Source organism: Elaeis guineensis, chromosome 6 (assembly GCF_000442705.2).
Source record: "Elaeis guineensis isolate ETL-2024a chromosome 6, EG11, whole genome shotgun sequence".
Classification (NCBI taxonomy): domain Eukaryota; kingdom Viridiplantae; phylum Streptophyta; class Magnoliopsida; order Arecales; family Arecaceae; genus Elaeis; species Elaeis guineensis.
In genome coordinates this window covers 6,249,147-6,266,961 of record NC_025998.2, presented here as the reverse complement: position 1 = coordinate 6,266,961, position 17,815 = coordinate 6,249,147, and the positions used below count along the sequence as shown (strand labels likewise).

General features: G+C 36.8%; 2 protein-coding genes across 4 annotated transcripts in view; one reads left to right on the top strand and one right to left on the bottom strand.

Annotated features, from left to right (window-relative positions):
- LOC105047505 (beta-adaptin-like protein A) overlaps positions 1–1,942 on the bottom strand; it is a 44,414-nt gene extending 42,472 nt beyond the window's left edge. Inside the window, 5 exon segments of the mRNA XM_010926445.4 lie at positions 25–223; positions 917–974; positions 977–1,040; positions 1,193–1,709; positions 1,784–1,942. Coding sequence (XP_010924747.2) covers positions 25–223; positions 917–974; positions 977–1,040; positions 1,193–1,709; positions 1,784–1,836 — 891 coding nt within the window. The 5' untranslated portion in view covers positions 1,837–1,942.
- A 3,117-nt stretch (positions 1,943–5,059) lies between these two features.
- LOC105047506 (uncharacterized) lies at positions 5,060–17,402 on the top strand. Of its 3 annotated transcripts, none has more exons than XM_010926446.3 (15): positions 5,060–5,397; positions 8,751–9,144; positions 9,242–9,419; positions 11,174–11,313; positions 11,410–12,703; positions 12,807–12,907; positions 13,071–13,215; positions 13,678–13,746; positions 13,852–13,897; positions 14,011–14,399; positions 14,581–14,660; positions 14,785–14,920; positions 15,238–15,406; positions 16,495–16,577; positions 16,853–17,402. In XM_010926446.3, exons 1-15 carry the CDS (start codon positions 5,295–5,297, stop codon positions 16,988–16,990), a joined length of 3,465 nt encoding a protein of 1,154 aa, XP_010924748.1. In that variant the 5' UTR covers positions 5,060–5,294; the 3' UTR covers positions 16,991–17,402. The 3 variants fall into 3 exon arrangements, with proteins under 3 accessions (XP_010924748.1, XP_010924750.2, XP_019706954.1); XM_010926448.4 differs by having other exon boundaries at positions 16,719–16,909; XM_019851395.3 differs by having other exon boundaries at positions 5,148–5,397; positions 8,842–9,144.
- Positions 17,403–17,815: the final 413 nt, after the last annotated feature.

Here is a 17,815-nt window from a genome sequence, read left to right as displayed (position 1 = left end):
AATAAAAGCTGCTTTGATGAGCACCTGCTGATGAACATCAGTCATAGACATTGTCAAATGCAAAAAGACCTTGATCGTAGCTAAAACAACAGCTCCATTTGCATGCTGAAGTCTATCCTCGAGAAGATTCATTACGTCAAATATCTCACTGCTGTCTGAGGGTATATACTTTGATATTAACTCCAATACAAGGCACTGTGCCCATTCATTGAATTCCTTGATCCTGCAAATTTTGTAGGTTATAATTAGATAATGATCCAGAAAATGGGCATGAGCGAAAGAGGGAGAGGAACTTTGTGTGCAAAGTTGACAAATAAAACATGGAAAGAAATATAACTATCTTAGCTTTCAGACACAACAGATATGATGATCCGTAAAAATGATTCCATTCACAAACAAAATGAGGTATGCAAACATAATATTTAGATGTCCAGACATCATTTCAATAAGTATAGAAAATGGAACAGCTTTAGAGCCATGCTATATTCCTTTCTCACAAAAGAAATAAGATGATGACCTCCTTCTCAGCATTATAAATCTACACACTCTTTTTACAGAAGATAATCATAACAACAGTATAGCCAATATCTGCAAGCCAAATCCAAGCTCTGATTGAAATTGTTTTTGTTGCATGGCTTTGACTTCTCCACCCTGTTAAACACACTGCAGAGACAGGACAACTCCTACTAAAGAACCACCCTCGTATGTTGACCTACGGCAGCTAAGAATCACAAACTTGAGAGTTTTAGCAGCCCTAGTATAAAAAGAAACAATTTTGAAGCCATTTCTGCATCGATGCATTTGCTAAGCGATTCCCCACTAAATGGAAGCCGCAGAAAGTACGCAATTTTGAATTGTTCTCCTATAATGTTCAGGAACATGAAATAATCAGCCAGTAAGCATATCAAGATCTCACCTATTTAGGAGATAATAGATCACCGGCTTGCCCAGCAGAGCTTCTCTTTCGCTGGATGCTCCTCCGAGTTGTTAGATTCCAGATTCCATATCTCCTGTAAAGCGTGTAGACAATTTGCAACCACCTGCCAAACGAAACACATCAAGATCAATTCCAAATTGCCATTATACTGGAAAGTACATCAAAATCGGATTTTTCATCTGTTAAACTGCTTAGCCAGATCTGATATTAACTCGGTAATAGATGCAGATCTAGGTGCAGGTCGACGATCCGCACCTGGGCATCAGGATCGGACAGCATAAGGCTCTTGAGCGTGGCAGGGAAATCGGAATCGAAGCAGGTGGCGGCAGATATGTGGTAGAGCTTGAGGACACCCATGGCGGCGACCGTGCGGACGTAGGGGCTGCCATCCTTGAGGCCGGCGGCGAGGGGGGCGACGAGGTACTCAACGAGATTGGGGACCCGGAGGGAGCAGAGGCTGCGTAGGGCGAGGCCGCGGATCATGGGGTCCTCGTCGCGGCAGTCCTTCTGAAGGAAGTTAATGGTGAGGAGAGAGAGGTCGGGGTTACAGCGGGCGTAGTTGCCGACATAGAGGTAGCACATCTTCTTGAGGACGATGTCGGAGGTGGCGGAGCACATCACCATCTCGCTGAAAGCGGAGGAGACGTCGATCCCCACTGTCATGTAGGAGATCACCCGCTTGAAGAGGTCACGCTTCGAGTCATCGGCGCCGGGGGCGCGGCTGCCGGCGAGCTGCCGGAGCTGGAGCTTTAGATCGGAGACCTCACTCCTCCTGTGGAGGCAAGGGGATTAGAGAGGGCGAAGGGGAGAGGATTAGGGTTTTGTGGAGAGAAGGAGGGGACCTACCCGGAGGGCTGGGACGGCGACGGCGATCGCTGCGACGGGAGGGGAGGCGCCATCGCGGATCTCGAAGGACAGAGAGGAAGGGCAGGGAAGATTCCGGCCTCGTTTTGATGGCTTCTACCGCCACGGAGGTATTTCGCCCTTTACTTGTATGCTACCGTGGTTAATAGAAGATTTAAAACGGAAGTATCTCGAGGCTAGGTTTTGGGTTTCGGTTCGAGAAGGAAAGGCAGTTGCTGGTTGACCCCCCCACCCAAAGTATGGATCTCAAAATAGACTGCACCTAAAATAAAATTAAAAAAAAAAAAAAACTTTCTTAATAATGGCATTTTTCCATTCTAGCCTCATTAGATGTGTTTGTGTGACGTCTATTATGATTTTTTGATTCTATTCTATTAGTACCGGTATGTTCGCTATGTTGTCAGATAACAATGTATCTGTAATATCTGTGATTTTGTACATTATAATTTTTATTATGATGCAGAATAATTATTTATGATATGTTGGATTATTTATTATTTATAGATAATTTATATAATGCTTGTTTTATTACAATATAATTTAGGCATTTGATTTGAGAATGCCTTGCCTGCTCCTGCCACCATTTCTGACAATCAAATACAAAGCTCTATTGCTATCATTACTTAGTATTTTCTTATTTTTTTACTATTTATTTTTGTTGTCCCTACTATATCAGCATTTATCATTTTCCTCCCCTTTCTCCCTCTCAAAGCATGTCCATGGATTCAAATTGTTCCGAAGCTTATATAGTTTTAAGGCATTCAAAGAAGCTTGTTTGAATTTAAAATCACCTATTTATCTTGCACTTCAAAACTGTAGAAATCCAAATTACAAGTTATTGTTGCATTTTGAGATGAGTTCATTTATTATGAGAATTTCTTTTCATGCTCTATGACATAGGTCACTATAAGAAAGGCAACGGTTATTTTTTTTTTTTTTTGTATCTGTGAATATATATTTCTTAGTATCGAATCATGTATCGATATGATACATTCATATCATATAAGAATATTTGATCTACATGCCATGAATGTGTCCTCCCCCACATGCTATAGCAAAACCAATAATTTGACCATCTTTGATTTATATGTAATATTATAGTGCCCATCACATTATTCTTCCTTCAATACTAAACGGTACTTTTATATGCAACATTATAGTGCCCATCATATTATTCTTCCTTCAATACCAAACGGTACTTGTGATAATTGTATTTGACAAAACACAAATGCATACTACCTATCAATGGATGCGAAGCATGTGGGTGTTCCAAGAAGTGGATTTATTATATATAAATATAAGCATATATGTTAATTTTCATGGGCTTACATCATATAGGTTCATGGCACACTAAGACCAAAGATCAATTTATATATTCACAAATGAAGACCTTTACAGCCAATCATGGAGAACATCTACTCAAAAAGATAAATAGAAGGGACACGTTGAAGATTTAAAGGACATGAGAAAAAATAAATATTCTTTTGTTTACACTTCTAGTAAATACATTTTTATCAGGCATACCATCTTTAGGAAAAGAAATAAAAATAAGAGTGTATTAGCCAAGTTGTATATCATGATTAATCATAAGTATCTTGAAACACATAGTAGTTTTTTCCTCCAACCTTGATCAATTTAACAATCACTTATTTTATAAAAAATGCACATTTAATTTAAGAAAAAAATCGAATAAGTGATTACAATCATCCTAATATCAATCAATATTCTCGCACGTACTGCATGTGCTGGATGTGCATCCATGCTCGATTTACTTACCCTCTATTTGGTATGAGAGATTGATGGATGAAAGAAGAAGGATAGATGAGAGAGAGAATGAATGGATTTTTCATCCATCATTTTATATGTTTTGTTTAACATAAAATGATGGATGGAAATAATCTCCTCTTCTATTTAATATATGAAAAATGAAAAAAAAGATGGATGGTATTTATATAATATTTTTATTAGACTATTCTTTGATAAAAATATTACTACTATTAATTTATAATACTTATTTATATTAAAGAAGTAAACACGATATAAACTTATAATCATTATAATCTATAATTATATAAATATTTAATTTAATTTATTTTTAATAAATAAATTTATAAATTTAATATTAATGAATTAATTATATATATTAATTACATACATAATTAATTATTTTTATAATTTAATTTAAATAATTAATTAATATTATATAAATATTTAATTAAAAATAATAAATAAAAAATAGTTTTAATTTAATTTAATTTGATAAAAGATTTTATAAATTAACAATTAATGAACTAATTATATATATTAATTATATCGATAAGTTATTAATTTATAATTTAATTTAAGTAGTTAATTAATATTATACAAATTATTAATTTAAAAATAGTAAATAAAAATAGAGAAATAATTATCAAAATTATATACTAAAATTAAAATAATTAGTAATAAAATTTAATTATATATATATAATATGAATGAAAAAAATGAAGAAATATCATATTTTTTGTCAAAAAAATAATGAGGGATAATTTTGTCAATACAAAATCTACTCAGCAATGTTCTATCCATCATTCTTTGTATCCTCTTACTTTGAAAGGACGCAAATTAATGGACTAGGATGGATGAACAATTCTTTCTTTTTCATCTATTATTTTTGTAACTTTTTAATCAAATCATGAACGGAGGCAATCTGTCATTCCAATCTCATTCATTCATCCTCTCATAACTGTAATCAGATACATGGTTAGCAACCAACGGCTTAAATCCTACATAACTTGACATATTATTTACAAACTCTATTAAAAATTTTAATTAGTATTTATTTGGGCCGACTGCCATGCTCTAAGCCACACTTGAGGATGATGAGTTTTAAGGACAGGATGAACTCTATCATACAAATGTATACCATGCAACTCAAGTAAAATATCAAAGAGGCCTTTGCAACTCGGGCCAGCAGTTGTTGAATGTTAGAGCCGACCAACCACTTGACACCCGACCACTTCCTACGGCACCCACACCAACCCAACCGTTTTTCAACTCTCTCTCTTAGAACTGGGTAAAATCACCAGTGATCCCAGTCACATTGTTTGGTCTGTTCACAGCGTGCAAGCATTCCCTCTTAAGGAAGAAAATCAAGAAACCATTTGAAAAGGGGAACGTAATTCGGTAACCGATCAGGGACTGTTTCGTCATTTGGGTCACACGACCGCACAAAAGAGGAGAGAAGGGGAGAGGGGAAGGCTGCCGAAGCGAGAGAAAAACTAACAGTCGGCACCTCGTCTCATCTCGTTTCTCGAAGTCATTCCCACACCTGAATCCGATCACCGCCGTCATCTTCTCGGGGTTCGATTCTATCGCCTACCCAGTTCTCGATGGGAGAGGAAGAGGAGACGATCGATAGGTCGTTTGTGGGGTTTGATCCAAGCTTTTGATCGCTTCCGGCTTCGATTTGGTGGGGATTTGATCGAATCGGAGGGGGGACGGGGCGCCGGAGATGAATACGGGACGGCGGACCGTGCGTGACTTGGTGGAGGAGGCCAAGAAGCGCATCGTGCTGCTCCTCATATGCGTCTTCGGCCTCTCCTATCTCATGTCCTGTTAGTGCCTTACCTATTTTATTGTGCTTGATGTTTGCTTTCGTTTCTATGGTTGGTATTCTTGCGTTTTTATTGGTGATCGTTCTTGGAATCTAGCCCATGGGGGGCAATTCAGTTTTCTTATGATTATTTCTCGAGGTTTGTATAAAGATCGATAGATTCAGGTAACAAGGGTTTGGTTCTGGATGGCGGTAATTTATCGCTGACTCGGGACGAACTATTTAAATTCTATTATCTCTTCATCGGTGTTTTTTTTTTTTTTCCTGTTCTGTGACTAGGAGTTGGTTGTGAAGTACAAAAATCGGTTCGTTTTTTCTTTTGCTTTACTATTTTTTTTAAAAAACAAAATACCTTCCTTGGTTTATTTACTTTCATGAATTTCACTTGAGCAGTCTTTCTTGGAATTATTTCTCTAGTTGCAACATTATCAGATGAATTATTCCAGGTGTATCAAGTGCCATTGAATTAGTTCAATACTGTTTCGAGACTCATCTTTTGGAAATTAAATGATATTATCTTTACACAGTGATAAAGACACAATTTGATGCAGGGTATTGTGTAATATGCAGGTGGGGTTAAGGGCACAATAGTGTTAGTATATGATGGGAAAGAGAAGACTAGGTCGAGAATTATCTTGGTTTTGACATTAAATGTTATTAAAGCTGAATCAGTTTTTAGTTGGTTATAAAGAACTAAAGTAAGGTAGATTTGGCATTAAGAAGGCCTTAGATGATGAGAAAGCTTATCTTGGGTTACTCTCTCAGCTGATTTTAGTGACTAAAATATCTAATAAACTCTGGAGGAAAGATTGTAGAAATTTCCATCAAAGTAGCAAGAAGCAATGCAGAAAAATAGAGAAAATTGCAAATTAAGCGCAGAGGGATACGTATAATGGAGCCTTTACTGCATATGGAATCTTGGAGCTTTCACCTAGAGTTGCAGTCTGCAGTCATCGGTAAGCATGTAGTCATCATTATCAGAGATTAGCGAAAGGGGAACCATTTTTAAAATTTATCTATTTTGGATATTTGAACAAAAATGTATTATTCAGTACACTGTACAGACCAACAACTAACCCTAGACATAATGTTAGAAAGTGAATAATTTTTCTAAGATGATTTTCTACTCGATGCGTGACTTGTTTAAAACTCACATGACCAACTCCAAGTTGCATGGAATGTGGTGATGTACAAAGTCGCATATCACCTAAAATTCCCATATGTATTAAACATGAAAAATAATAAGTTGACTTGCTAAGACCACCCTTATGCTCTCTATGAACTCCAAGCACCTCAAACTATTTCCTCAACCAAACAACTAAGTCTTCATGTGGTGGGCCAGTTTAAACAACTGATCGAGGTTCTTCCTTATGGTGTCTCCATGATTACCATTGAACTTAGCCCTCAGCAACTCTGATTTGAGATAGCTATGTATGATTTCATCCAAGCCTCTCTCTCTCCTTCAAAATGCTGGATCAATCTACACTCATTATCTCATTGGTCTAATTGTTCTTGTTCTTTTTTTTTTGGTTGTTGTTGTTACTACTATTACTGTTTATTTGCTTTCCTTATTTCTAGAGTCACCTATCTCTCTCATTCTTGCAGTCTTTTGTTGAGGGCATGTTAGCCTTCTTGTTCTCTATACATCCAGCTTATTATGAATCTTTTGTCTTTTCCCCAGAAAAATGGAACAAGTATAAGGTTGAATGCATGGTCCATTTATAGCTAAAAACTAGCCATTATTTGCAAAGCAAGAAGAAATATTATTCCATTATATTATAAACTTATAATTGTAGCAGTTTACATGGATATGTAACAAAAGCACACCAAAATGAAATTATTAAAAGCTTATGGGAATTTTGTCTGCATTCTATTTAGGTGACCTTCCCTGGATACCTTGCATGGGCCCTTGATGGGAATCTAGGAACCAGTGGATGTTGTGTTGGATCTAGGTATAGGTTTGCCGCCTATGATGATTGAAGTTTGGAATTTTTCTTTGTCAGTCCACTGCCTACCGCACCTGGCTATTACGATGCTCTTTGACACGCTTTAAGATTTCTCTGTTACACTATGACAGAGTCACATGGTTTTCTTGCAGTCAAGAGACACTGGCAAGTTAAAATAGAAACTCTAGGGTGAAATATGAAATCTTTTAAAAAGTGGAAGCCATGTTTATTTGTTTCTTATATAGTATTCTGTCAAAGCATAGCCATCCTTCTATTTTCTAACTTAGCAGTTCTCATTATTGTGGAAAACTGTGCTAGTTTGTGTCTGATAGCATTCCTTGCCCTTGGTCTTATTCACTGGAGATCCTATGATGCTCGGTTGTCTAGTCCTCCTTAAGCCCGTAGCAAGTTTTTATATGAGCATGAACTCTCTTGACTACCTCAACCAATCCTATCTGCTCCCATTCCAAGCTGAGGGCCTGTTTGGATGACTGGGTCCAAAATCCCATAGGAATCATGGGTTTGGGCCAATACAGTCATCTAATAAGGTCTAGCTCAGCCTGCCTTTATACATACCTAGGAAACCATTGCAGTGGGCCAGCCCAAATTTTATAGGGAGAGAAAAAAAGACATGCTGAGATCTTTTTTTCTCCCTATGGGATTTGGGCCGGCCCATTGCAATGATTCTGTGGATACTTATAAAGATAGACCTAGCCTAGCCTCAGCTAGGTGGTTGTAAAGGTCCAAACCCATGATTCCTATGGGATTTTGGGCGCAGTCATCCAAACAGACCCTGGATTTTTCCTTCACCATCATTAGCAACATGATTTATGTCCATGACCACATCAGGTATGTACAAAAGAGTTCTGCCATGTGATGGACATTTGATTTTATTAAACTTTTTTTTGGTGCTAATTACATTCAAATCCATGCCTTGTTATTATTTTTCAGATGACCATTTCTCTGTAATATGTCATGTATTTTTTTTTCAATCTTGATGTTTTGTTTTTATTTTTTTGTAAAATGCATGAGTAGAAAGTCATGTAAATAATTTAATCTGAAATAACATTGTTCTGACAACTCCTCCCTTAAAAATCTGGATATCATAAGAAAAACTGTTGCGTACTGTCTTTTTTTGTGGAAGTCACATATGGTATCCTGCTACTCTTTTTTTTTTTTTTTTAATTTATTATTAGTTCCTAAAAATGATTTTTTACTTCTTGCTTTTCTGCGTTAAAGGTGTAAATTGATCCACATATTTTCCTCCTGCGAACGCATATTCAATATTTTAAGGGTCTATAAAGCACAGATCGACACTTGTTGAAATATGCACTGTGATTTCAATTTGTCTTCTTTTTCTTGCTTATGAGCCATATATTATCTAACTGTGAACATAATCACTTATCAGTGACGAGCTCCTCAGTTTGGGTTAATTTGCCTGCCGCCGCCGCCTTAATAATGTTTTTTCGTTACATATCACTTGATCTTGATGTTCGAAGAAGGACCACAGCATCTAACAAGCAATTACTGGTAGACCAATCTACTCAAAAGAGATCTGTTGAACTCCTCAAGTTTCCACTTGAAAAGACAGATTGGAGAACAAAGGTGAATTCTCCTGCTGTCGAGGAAGCAATCGATCAATTTTCAAGACATCTAGTCTCTGAGTGGGTGACAGATCTCTGGTACTGCCGTATAACACCGAACAGAGATGGCCCAGAAGCATTAGTCAAAATTATCAATGGTGCCCTAGGAGAAATATCAAGCCGTGCAAGGGATATAAATCTTATCGATCTTCTCACCAGGTTTTCTATTTTTAGATTCCCTTATGTATTAGATTTGATAATGATAATGTCTGGAAATATTTTCTTTCTTGTATGAAAGCTGTATAATTTATTGCAGGGATATTGTTAGTCTCATTTGCAATCACTTGGAGCTTTACCGTATCTGCCAGGCCAAGATTGGGAAGGAGGAATTTTTAAAGCTTCCCATCAATCACCAAGATACAAAACTAAAACTAGTCCTGTTGGCAGAGAACAAGTTGCATCCTGCTCTATTTTCTGTTGAAGCTGAGCACAAGGTTGTTCCTATTCCTGAATATACAACCTTTGCACATTATGTATATGTCTTTCTCTCCCCCCTCTTATATATATATGTGTGCGCGCGCGCGCTGTATTGCCAACTTTATCTGTATATTCAATTTACTGCTGAATGAATGTGACATTTTTGTTATCAAAACAATCCTAATATATATCTCATGATTTTATTATATCATTGTGGGTCCATGCTCTCATGAGATTCATTGAATGACAGTTACATGCTTTTTTTTTATTCTTGCCTATATATGTTTAGTGGCATAACCAACACCACCATCACTCCCCTCCCCCCCCCCCGAGAAAAAGAGTCATATTTGGTTTTTATATACTTTTCTTATTTATCACACTCTTAGGAAGTTTTTCTCTCATTTTTTTCCGTCTACTTTAACTGTTATCATACAGCTCAAAAATTATTATATGACTTATTTTATTCATCTTAAAAGTGAAATGACAATTGTTTTGCAAGTATTAATGGTTTTTGATAGTTCTAGTTGGAGATATTGGTTGTACATTCCCATATCATGTATGAAAACCATGGTTGCATGTGTACATGTTCATTTGATTTCTTATGGGCTTTTAGAATGTGAAACTGTATAAGTTAGAGAAGTTTGGTTCAAGACTTTCATGCCATAAGTTGGACAAGGTTGAACTTGTGTAACTACTGGCAGAATAGGAGCTCTAACTACTTCTAGGAGGTTGGTTGTAACTACTGGCAGAATAGTTCCAGCTCTTTCTTATGTTCATTATAGTTCCACAGGTTTTCTTATGTTCATTCCAAAGAGCTCAGTCCATTACCTGTTAATGGCAATGTTTGTCAAAGTTCAAATTGAAGTCATTGAAATTTGATTTATATGGTAGACCACCAAAATTTCTTTAAAAGGATACTCTGGTTTAATCTAAAATATCACTTCTTTTTTTGTGTATTTTACTTTTTTTTTTTTTTAATGTGGCTTTTGAACCTATTATACTTTTGTTTTGCTTCAATATGAGTTGGTGCCCTTGTTCAACTTCCTCTTGCCTTCTTGCTTCTAACAATCTTCTCGAATTTCTGAGCCTGTTAAAGCCTCTTTTGGATATGTCCATTTTTCTTTGGTTCTGGTATGTTTTAAATGTCATGTTACTCACTTTTGGATTTTAGGAATTTCTTGCATCTTTTCCAGTTTCCACAATTTGATCTTTTTAGCTGTTCGGTTCTTTGGTACCCTCTTTGTCTAAGTTCTCAACACCTGAACTGCTTGGATCTTGCTCCTATTCTTTGCTCTATTTTGTGGCCGCTTGGTTTCATATTTTAGTTATGACTATTTCTAACCCTCCCAAGCCACACCACCATCTCCCCCCCAACCCCACCAAAAAAAAAAAAGCAAAAAACAAAAACAAAAAAGAGAGCCCACCCCCTTCTGTTCCTGCCTGCGCAGGGTGGCACGTTGAAGGCCAGCTTTTATGGGACAAGCAAATTGAGCGAATTTCATGGCTTTATAACACATCTTTTGAAATAATGGGCACAACCTGTCAGGTGTTTGGTTCCTTCATTTCTTGTTATATGATTTAGAGCGACATCATATGGGCGAGAGTTATGTTTTATTTTCTGAATTTGTTGGAATAATCTATCTTTAGTTTATGAATTAAGTTTTTCATTCAAAAGAAGATTAACTAATAACATATATCTACCACCAAAGAGACTTTTTTAAGTCAATCCATAAAATTACTTTCTGATTCATTTCTCATTCATATGTTCCAGGTTTTGCAGTATTTGATGAATGGTCTCATGTCTTTAGTTTTCAAGCCCGAAGACCTACAATGCTCTTTCTTTCGACATACAGTCAGAGAGCTTCTTGCTTGTGCAGTTATAAGGCCAGTTTTGAACTTAGCTAATCCAAGGTAGTCACGTATTTTTCAGTTTATATTACTTTCTTGATATTCTGTTGCATTTATCCGTTGTTCATTTGTGGCTTCAAATTTCAATTTGCATCCCAGGTTTATCAATGAAAAGATTGAAGCTTCAGTTCTCTCTTATGTGAACAAGTCTAATAAAGGAGTTATACCATCAGCAGAAGAGGCACCTCTAGTCAAGCCAAATGTGTCTCCAACACTGTCAGCTGATCAGTCTTCTGGATTCCTGGATCACTCGAGTGTTGGGGTTGAACTTGTGCGGTTAAGGCATGACTATCCCAAAACCAATCTAGATGGAGAGACTAAAAGAAATGCTAATGGGGTGCACTTTCATAAGAATTCAAATAATTCTTGTTCTAATCCATTAGGCATTCAAGATGCAAGCAGTGTAGCTATAAACAATTATCTCAGACCAAATTACATGTCTACTGATACCCAGAAATTAAATTCAAATGGTACTGTTTCTTCAGAATCCAGAAATAACAATGGCAAGAAAATCACAGCTTCTAATTCTGGAAGTGAATGGGCACATATGTTGGATATTATTTCCCGACGAAAGACTCAAGCTCTTGCACCAGAACATTTTGAGAATGTGTGGTCAAAAGGACGAAATTACAGAAAGAAGGAAGCTACAAAAAATCAGGTTGCAAAACAGGTTGCAAAAAATGCATCTGTAGGGATCACCAATACTTTACATCATTCTTCAGCACCATCAAATACTGATATGTCTAAGAGAATCGTTGCTTCCTTCCAACATCAAGATCAATGTCGGGCAGAAAACTTGCATATTCGAAGTGACAATTGTGATGGTTCAGATTATCATCAGATATCAGCAAAGCAAGAAATGATGGAAATCCTTGATGAGGAAGAGGACGAACTAGAAACAGAGAGCTCTTATCCGACTGAAGATGATGAAAATAATAACGTGACAGGTCTTGATTCTCCTGGAACCAGAGTCTGGGAGAGCAAAAATAAAGGAAATGCTGCTGTTTCACACATACGACATCCTCTTGAAACTTCTGATTTCCGTCGAGCAAAGAAGGGTGGTCAAGGTCATGTCCGCCATCCAAGGACATCAAGAACTTCATCAGGAAGAAAAAGGTTAAGGTCAAGAAATCAGAAGGCTCCAATCTGGCAGGAAGTTGAACGGACATCTTTTTTGTCGGGAGATGGCCAAGATATCCTAAACGCATCTAATAAGGATTCAAAAAGAGAGGAATTGAGTGATGACCCAGAGGTGGAAATCTTGGGTAGACTTTATAGTGGGTCTGCTGCTTCTTCATCTGCATCATCCATTTCAACATATGGATCATGTCATCCTCTGAAGTATCCTGAAAACTTTGTCTTGGCAGATTCATTTCTGAAGTTAAGATGTGAGGTAGTCTCTGACAGAGCCCCCAGCCTGTGTTTGCATGGATGTGCTTCAATTCTCAGTGTGGGTATACTGATACTAACATATTGAGGCTGATTTCTTGAAACAGGTATTAGGGGCCAATGTTGTGAAGAGTGGTTCAGGAGCATTTGCTGTATACTCCATTGCTGTGACTGATGCAAATAACAACAGCTGGTCTATCAAAAGAAGGTATGCAGACGAGCCTGGAGATTATTTTACTACAATGTGTTTCTGATAATCTTGTAATTTGAGTTCTAACTCAGTATACAGGACTATATTGTTTTCATTGCTTGATTAATATGAGAAATATTTTTCTTTCTGATAGATTGTGATGTCTAGTTTCTTTTATTAGGTTTCGCCATTTTGAGGAACTACATCGGCGCCTCAAAGAATTCCCTGAGTATAATCTAAGCTTGCCACCCAAACATTTTCTATCATCAGGACTAGAGGTGCCTGTTGTCCAAGAAAGATGTAGATTGCTTGACATATATTTGAAGGTGATATATTCATTTACTGTTATACTTTGTTGATAGGAAGAAATACAGAAACTAATTCAAGCTATACACATGACCATAAAGTAATATTGGTATGCTTTGCTTCCCCCTATTTTTTGTTTTTTGTTGAGGGGGTTGCTGGCAACTTTGTGGCATTTTACTTACAAGGTACTGCTAGGTCATAGTTGTTAGAACTTCCTACAACCTAGAAGACTTGTTGGCATGGTTGAGGTGACTCATGTTCCAAGCTGTTGGCATGAATGGAATCTTATCTTGGTTAAGAAAAGATGGAATTCTCTCTCCTGACTACAGTGAATGTCTCTTCTACATGTATCTAAGAACGATGGCTCATGACTCAGTTCCAACTTAGCCACATTTTTTTCTTTTCCTTCTCGGTCCATTTATAATTTTCTAGGACATTGCCACTAATATCTCTATAATACTGCTATCTTTTTCTGTTCTCAGAAGCTTCTTCAGCTTCCAACAATATCAGGGTCTATAGAGGTCTGGGATTTCCTCAGTGTAGATTCGCAGGTTGGTAATTTGTCTCATGCAAATGTCATCCTTCTCTTTTCCACCACCATCTGTTCAATTCCTTTGAGTAGAAGAAATTACTAATACATTTACTGTATAGTGCAGACATATGTGTTCTCTGATTCCCTCTCTATCATCCAAACACTGTCAGGTGATCATTTATTCTTTAAATTTGGACCAGATTTTTTATCCATGTCTTTTTTTTTTGGTACCCTAGAAAAATTTCTTGCTGAAATAAACCCTTGGCTCCCATATGTTTTGCAGTTAACCTAGATGATAAAGCATATGAGAAGAGTGCAAAGGTTGGCTGCTCCATCGAAGATGTGAATGATCAGTTATATAGTAAGGGAAGAATTTCTAGTTATGGGAGTAAAGAAGATGCTGTACAGATGGATAAGACCTACAATGAATCAGATAGTTTGCAATTGAAGAAGGGAAACATGGAGCAAAGTTCAGGATCCAGTGCGAGCATAAAAGACAGTAATCTGTATCAGGATGGTTCAGGGAGTGATTCAGAGAGCAGGCATCAGAAGAATGTCTCCTATTTTGGCAAATCTGATGTGCCCAACAAAGTCGCAGAAACAGGAGCTGATAGTCTGCAAGGGGCATCTGAAGTTGTCGAAGCTGCTGCGCTCTCATCTATTTCCACTCCAGTAGGTTATATGATTTTCCATATAATTGCAACATAATGACTCATGCTTATTTTCTAACTTCTATTTTTGTGCATTTTTCTTTTCATATTCATGCTAACTTATATTTCTTGTGGATCCTGTGAAGTTTGTATTATGCATACAATTTCCTGTAGAACTAATGATACCTTTCCTTTTAATTCAGTGGGTGCCCCCAAATTTGAGTGTTCCCATATTGAATTTGGTAGATGTAATCTTTCAGCTTCAAGATGGAGGCTGGATCAGGTACGTGTAGTTGTATGGTTAGTAGCATACATAAGTTTGTTTTAGTTATTTGTTTTTCATGATATCCTTCATGATCCATTGTAAAATGGTAGTGATATCCTCTTTCTCTCTCTCTCTAACATAGGCGTCAGGCATTTTGGGTAGCAAAGCAGTTATTACAGTTGGGAATGGGAGATGCTTTTGATGATTGGCTTATTGAGAAAATCCAGCTTCTCAGGAAGGGAACAGTAATTGCTTCTGCCATCAATCGTGTTGAACAAGTAAACTCTGGAACCATTTGCTATTCTATTCATAGATCCAACATTGTAAAAAAAAATTGTAGTGCATATTGTAGTTAAGTTTCTGTTCATGTTGCTTATAATTATTATAATGATTGAATGTCCCAATTTCTGGAAATATAACATACTGTCATCTGTTTTTTCCGTTTCTGCTTTTAAGTTTACACAAACATGCTATTCAATCAATTTGAGTTAAAGCTTGTCATCAGCCACTATATCTATTTTGAATGTGCTAATATATTTGTTCCTTCTTTTGCTTTATGCTAAATTTGGTAGCTTGACTTCTTTTACTGGAATAGATACTCTGGCCTGATGGAATCTTCATAACTAAACATCCCAAACGCAAACTCCCCACACCAGTGTCTTCGCCGGGATCTCAGAAAGATAGCATAAAAGAGAACTTGTTTACCTCTGAACAACAGTTGGAAGCTGCTCGTCGTGCAAAATTTGTCCATGAGTTGATAATTGGTGAGATAGTGTTTCCACTCATCCTTCTGAATGATTATTGCATTGTGTTGGTGAATATTGCATTGGCTCCTTCTTCTTGTTGAAGAATAAGAAAATGATTAAATTTTTGTCTTGGGGCTTAGTGATGTATTATCAAGAGGGTTGTACTTTTGGGACTGATTTGATATGAATTAGAGATGATATTCTTTAGTTGCTGGAATGATGTATTTATATATACTTTTCATTGATATAATAGGTCTCTTATAATTTGTCCTGCCATCATCCTATTATCAAATAACTGTTTGCATGTCAGGTTGGCTTGTAATTTTTTGACTGGTACTTATCCCATAAAACCGTTCCCATCATAACCGTAATGTTAGAAACCAGATTTATGGTCGTTGCCAAGGTCTAGCACTTAAGGTTATCAATGAGGTTTTGTTTCTCTGCAGATGTACGATTCACAGTGATTGTATAGATCTTTGACTGATTCAAGTTATTATGTCATTGCGCAAATACATCAAGAAATGCTCTTTGTTATCCTTCTTGTTTTGTCTTTGGAAAATTCATTTTACTGAAACAGCCTTGACATTTTTTTGCGAATGTGTGCTTTAAAGTTCTAGCATCCACTAAACTACAATCATAATTGCTATGGGATTCTACAAATATTTTCTTATATGCACTTTTAGTGGTAATACTGCTGGAATGCGGGACGTTTCCCATATGAAAGGTCATTCGGTCGAAATGCTGCTAACAACTATATACATTGATGTGACTAGTATAATGTGAGAAGATATAAACAGAGAAAAAAAAATGCTGATGTTGAAGAGGATACCATGGAGAAATACTTGTTACTGGTGCTAGAGAAATGGCATACAACTGGAAAAGCTGATTATCTGAAATATTCGAACAAGCTGAATCCTTTTTGTTTAGACTATACAAAATGCAGTCAAAACTCAATATGTAATCATGATACTGATTATTTTATATGTTATCAGAAACGATTTTGATTATCTTAAAACTTTTGCACAACTGGTGGTCCTGATGCAATAAACAGAATTGTTTCCCATCTAATTTTCAGAGTATTTAATATCTCATTATATTCTATGCAGAAAAGGCACCAGTTGCTCTTGTCAGTATTGTTGGTCGAAAGGAGTATGAGCGCTGTGCTCAAGATATATATTTCTTCCTTCAGGTATTTTTTTCAAAAAACTAGAGTTCCTTGATTATAGCATTATTAAATAACAAATGGCGACTTGATGAAAAATATTTGGAACTATGTTACTTCATCCATGCTGTGGTTGACTGTTTTCACAAAATTTGTTGCCCAATTTAGGCCTTTGGGGAGATTGGCATTTGTCACCAACATGAAAGCGAATGCTAACCAGCTAACTCTGGAAAAATATGCTTTGCTTGCGGGATGCTTGATGACATGTTCGTAACCATTTGATTGGATCTTTTGTTGTACAGTCCTCTGTTTGTCTGAAGCAGCTGGCATTCGATCTTCTGGAGCTACTTCTTTTATGTGCATTCCCTGAGCTTGATGACGTTGTAAGGCAATGCCATGAAGAAAAAGAGCAGTTCCGGGTAGCTGAAGCGAATAGATGAACGCGCTCACATCAAACTATGGCTCGTCACTCAAGTTTGGTAAATATGGTTGTGCTTGGACTGGCTGTATCCTGGGTGAGGTAGATTTACTCTGCACACAAAATATTTGCCACTACAAAAATCCTGCCTGGGCGGGGTTGTTGATTTTGTGCCATCGGTTGAAAGACTTGGAGATCTCTGTTGTGGGCTTTGCTCGGTCTCCCATTAGTCTGTTCGAACGTGTTTCTCCGCTATTGGATAATCATGCTGCATATCTTTATCCATGGAGAGCTATCATATTTTTCTTCTCATACAACCACTTGTATAGTTGATTCTTTTTCCCTTTTCCCCCAAATTTTCTATACTTGATTTTTTGTAATCAGAAAAATATTGTATTGAGGCATCCTAATGAGATAATTCTCAGTTTTGTTTATCTGTTTATAGCTGACTGGGCTCTTTTAGTGAATCAATGATGGAGTTGTTACCTTACGCGTTTATGCTGTGTTTGTTGGCGTTGTGGCAGGGGTGTTTATATTCAAGTTTCAATACAAAGATCGGTGTGATGGATAGATGTCCTAGATCCAGCATTAAATAAATTAAAACTTCATATATTCATATGGGAGCATCATATGGTGAGGTACGATACTACATAAATAATGCAGGATATCATGATTAACATGATATGCCAAGAGCCAAACTAGTGTTTACGGCCACGATGAATATTTTCCGAATTTTTTTTTTTGTTTTCTATCAAAAGATATTTTCTAATTTTGACGTAACGGTTACACCTGCGACTTGGGACCATCGGAGATTTCGAGTTTCCCTTGCTAGTTTTCCAGAGGTCAT

Bases quoted from the DNA above. Each gene is read 5' to 3' on its own strand.
- LOC105047506 (XM_010926446.3), top strand. From the start codon at position 5,295: ATGAATACGGGACGGCGGACCGTGCGTGACTTGGTGGAGGAGGCCAAG. The intron at 13,747-13,851 runs GTTGGTAATTTG...TGTATAGTGCAG, and splicing joins TCCTCAGTGTAGATTCGCAG to ACATATGTGTTCTCTGATTC. The intron at 14,661-14,784 runs GTACGTGTAGTT...TCTCTAACATAG, and splicing joins CAAGATGGAGGCTGGATCAG to GCGTCAGGCATTTTGGGTAG.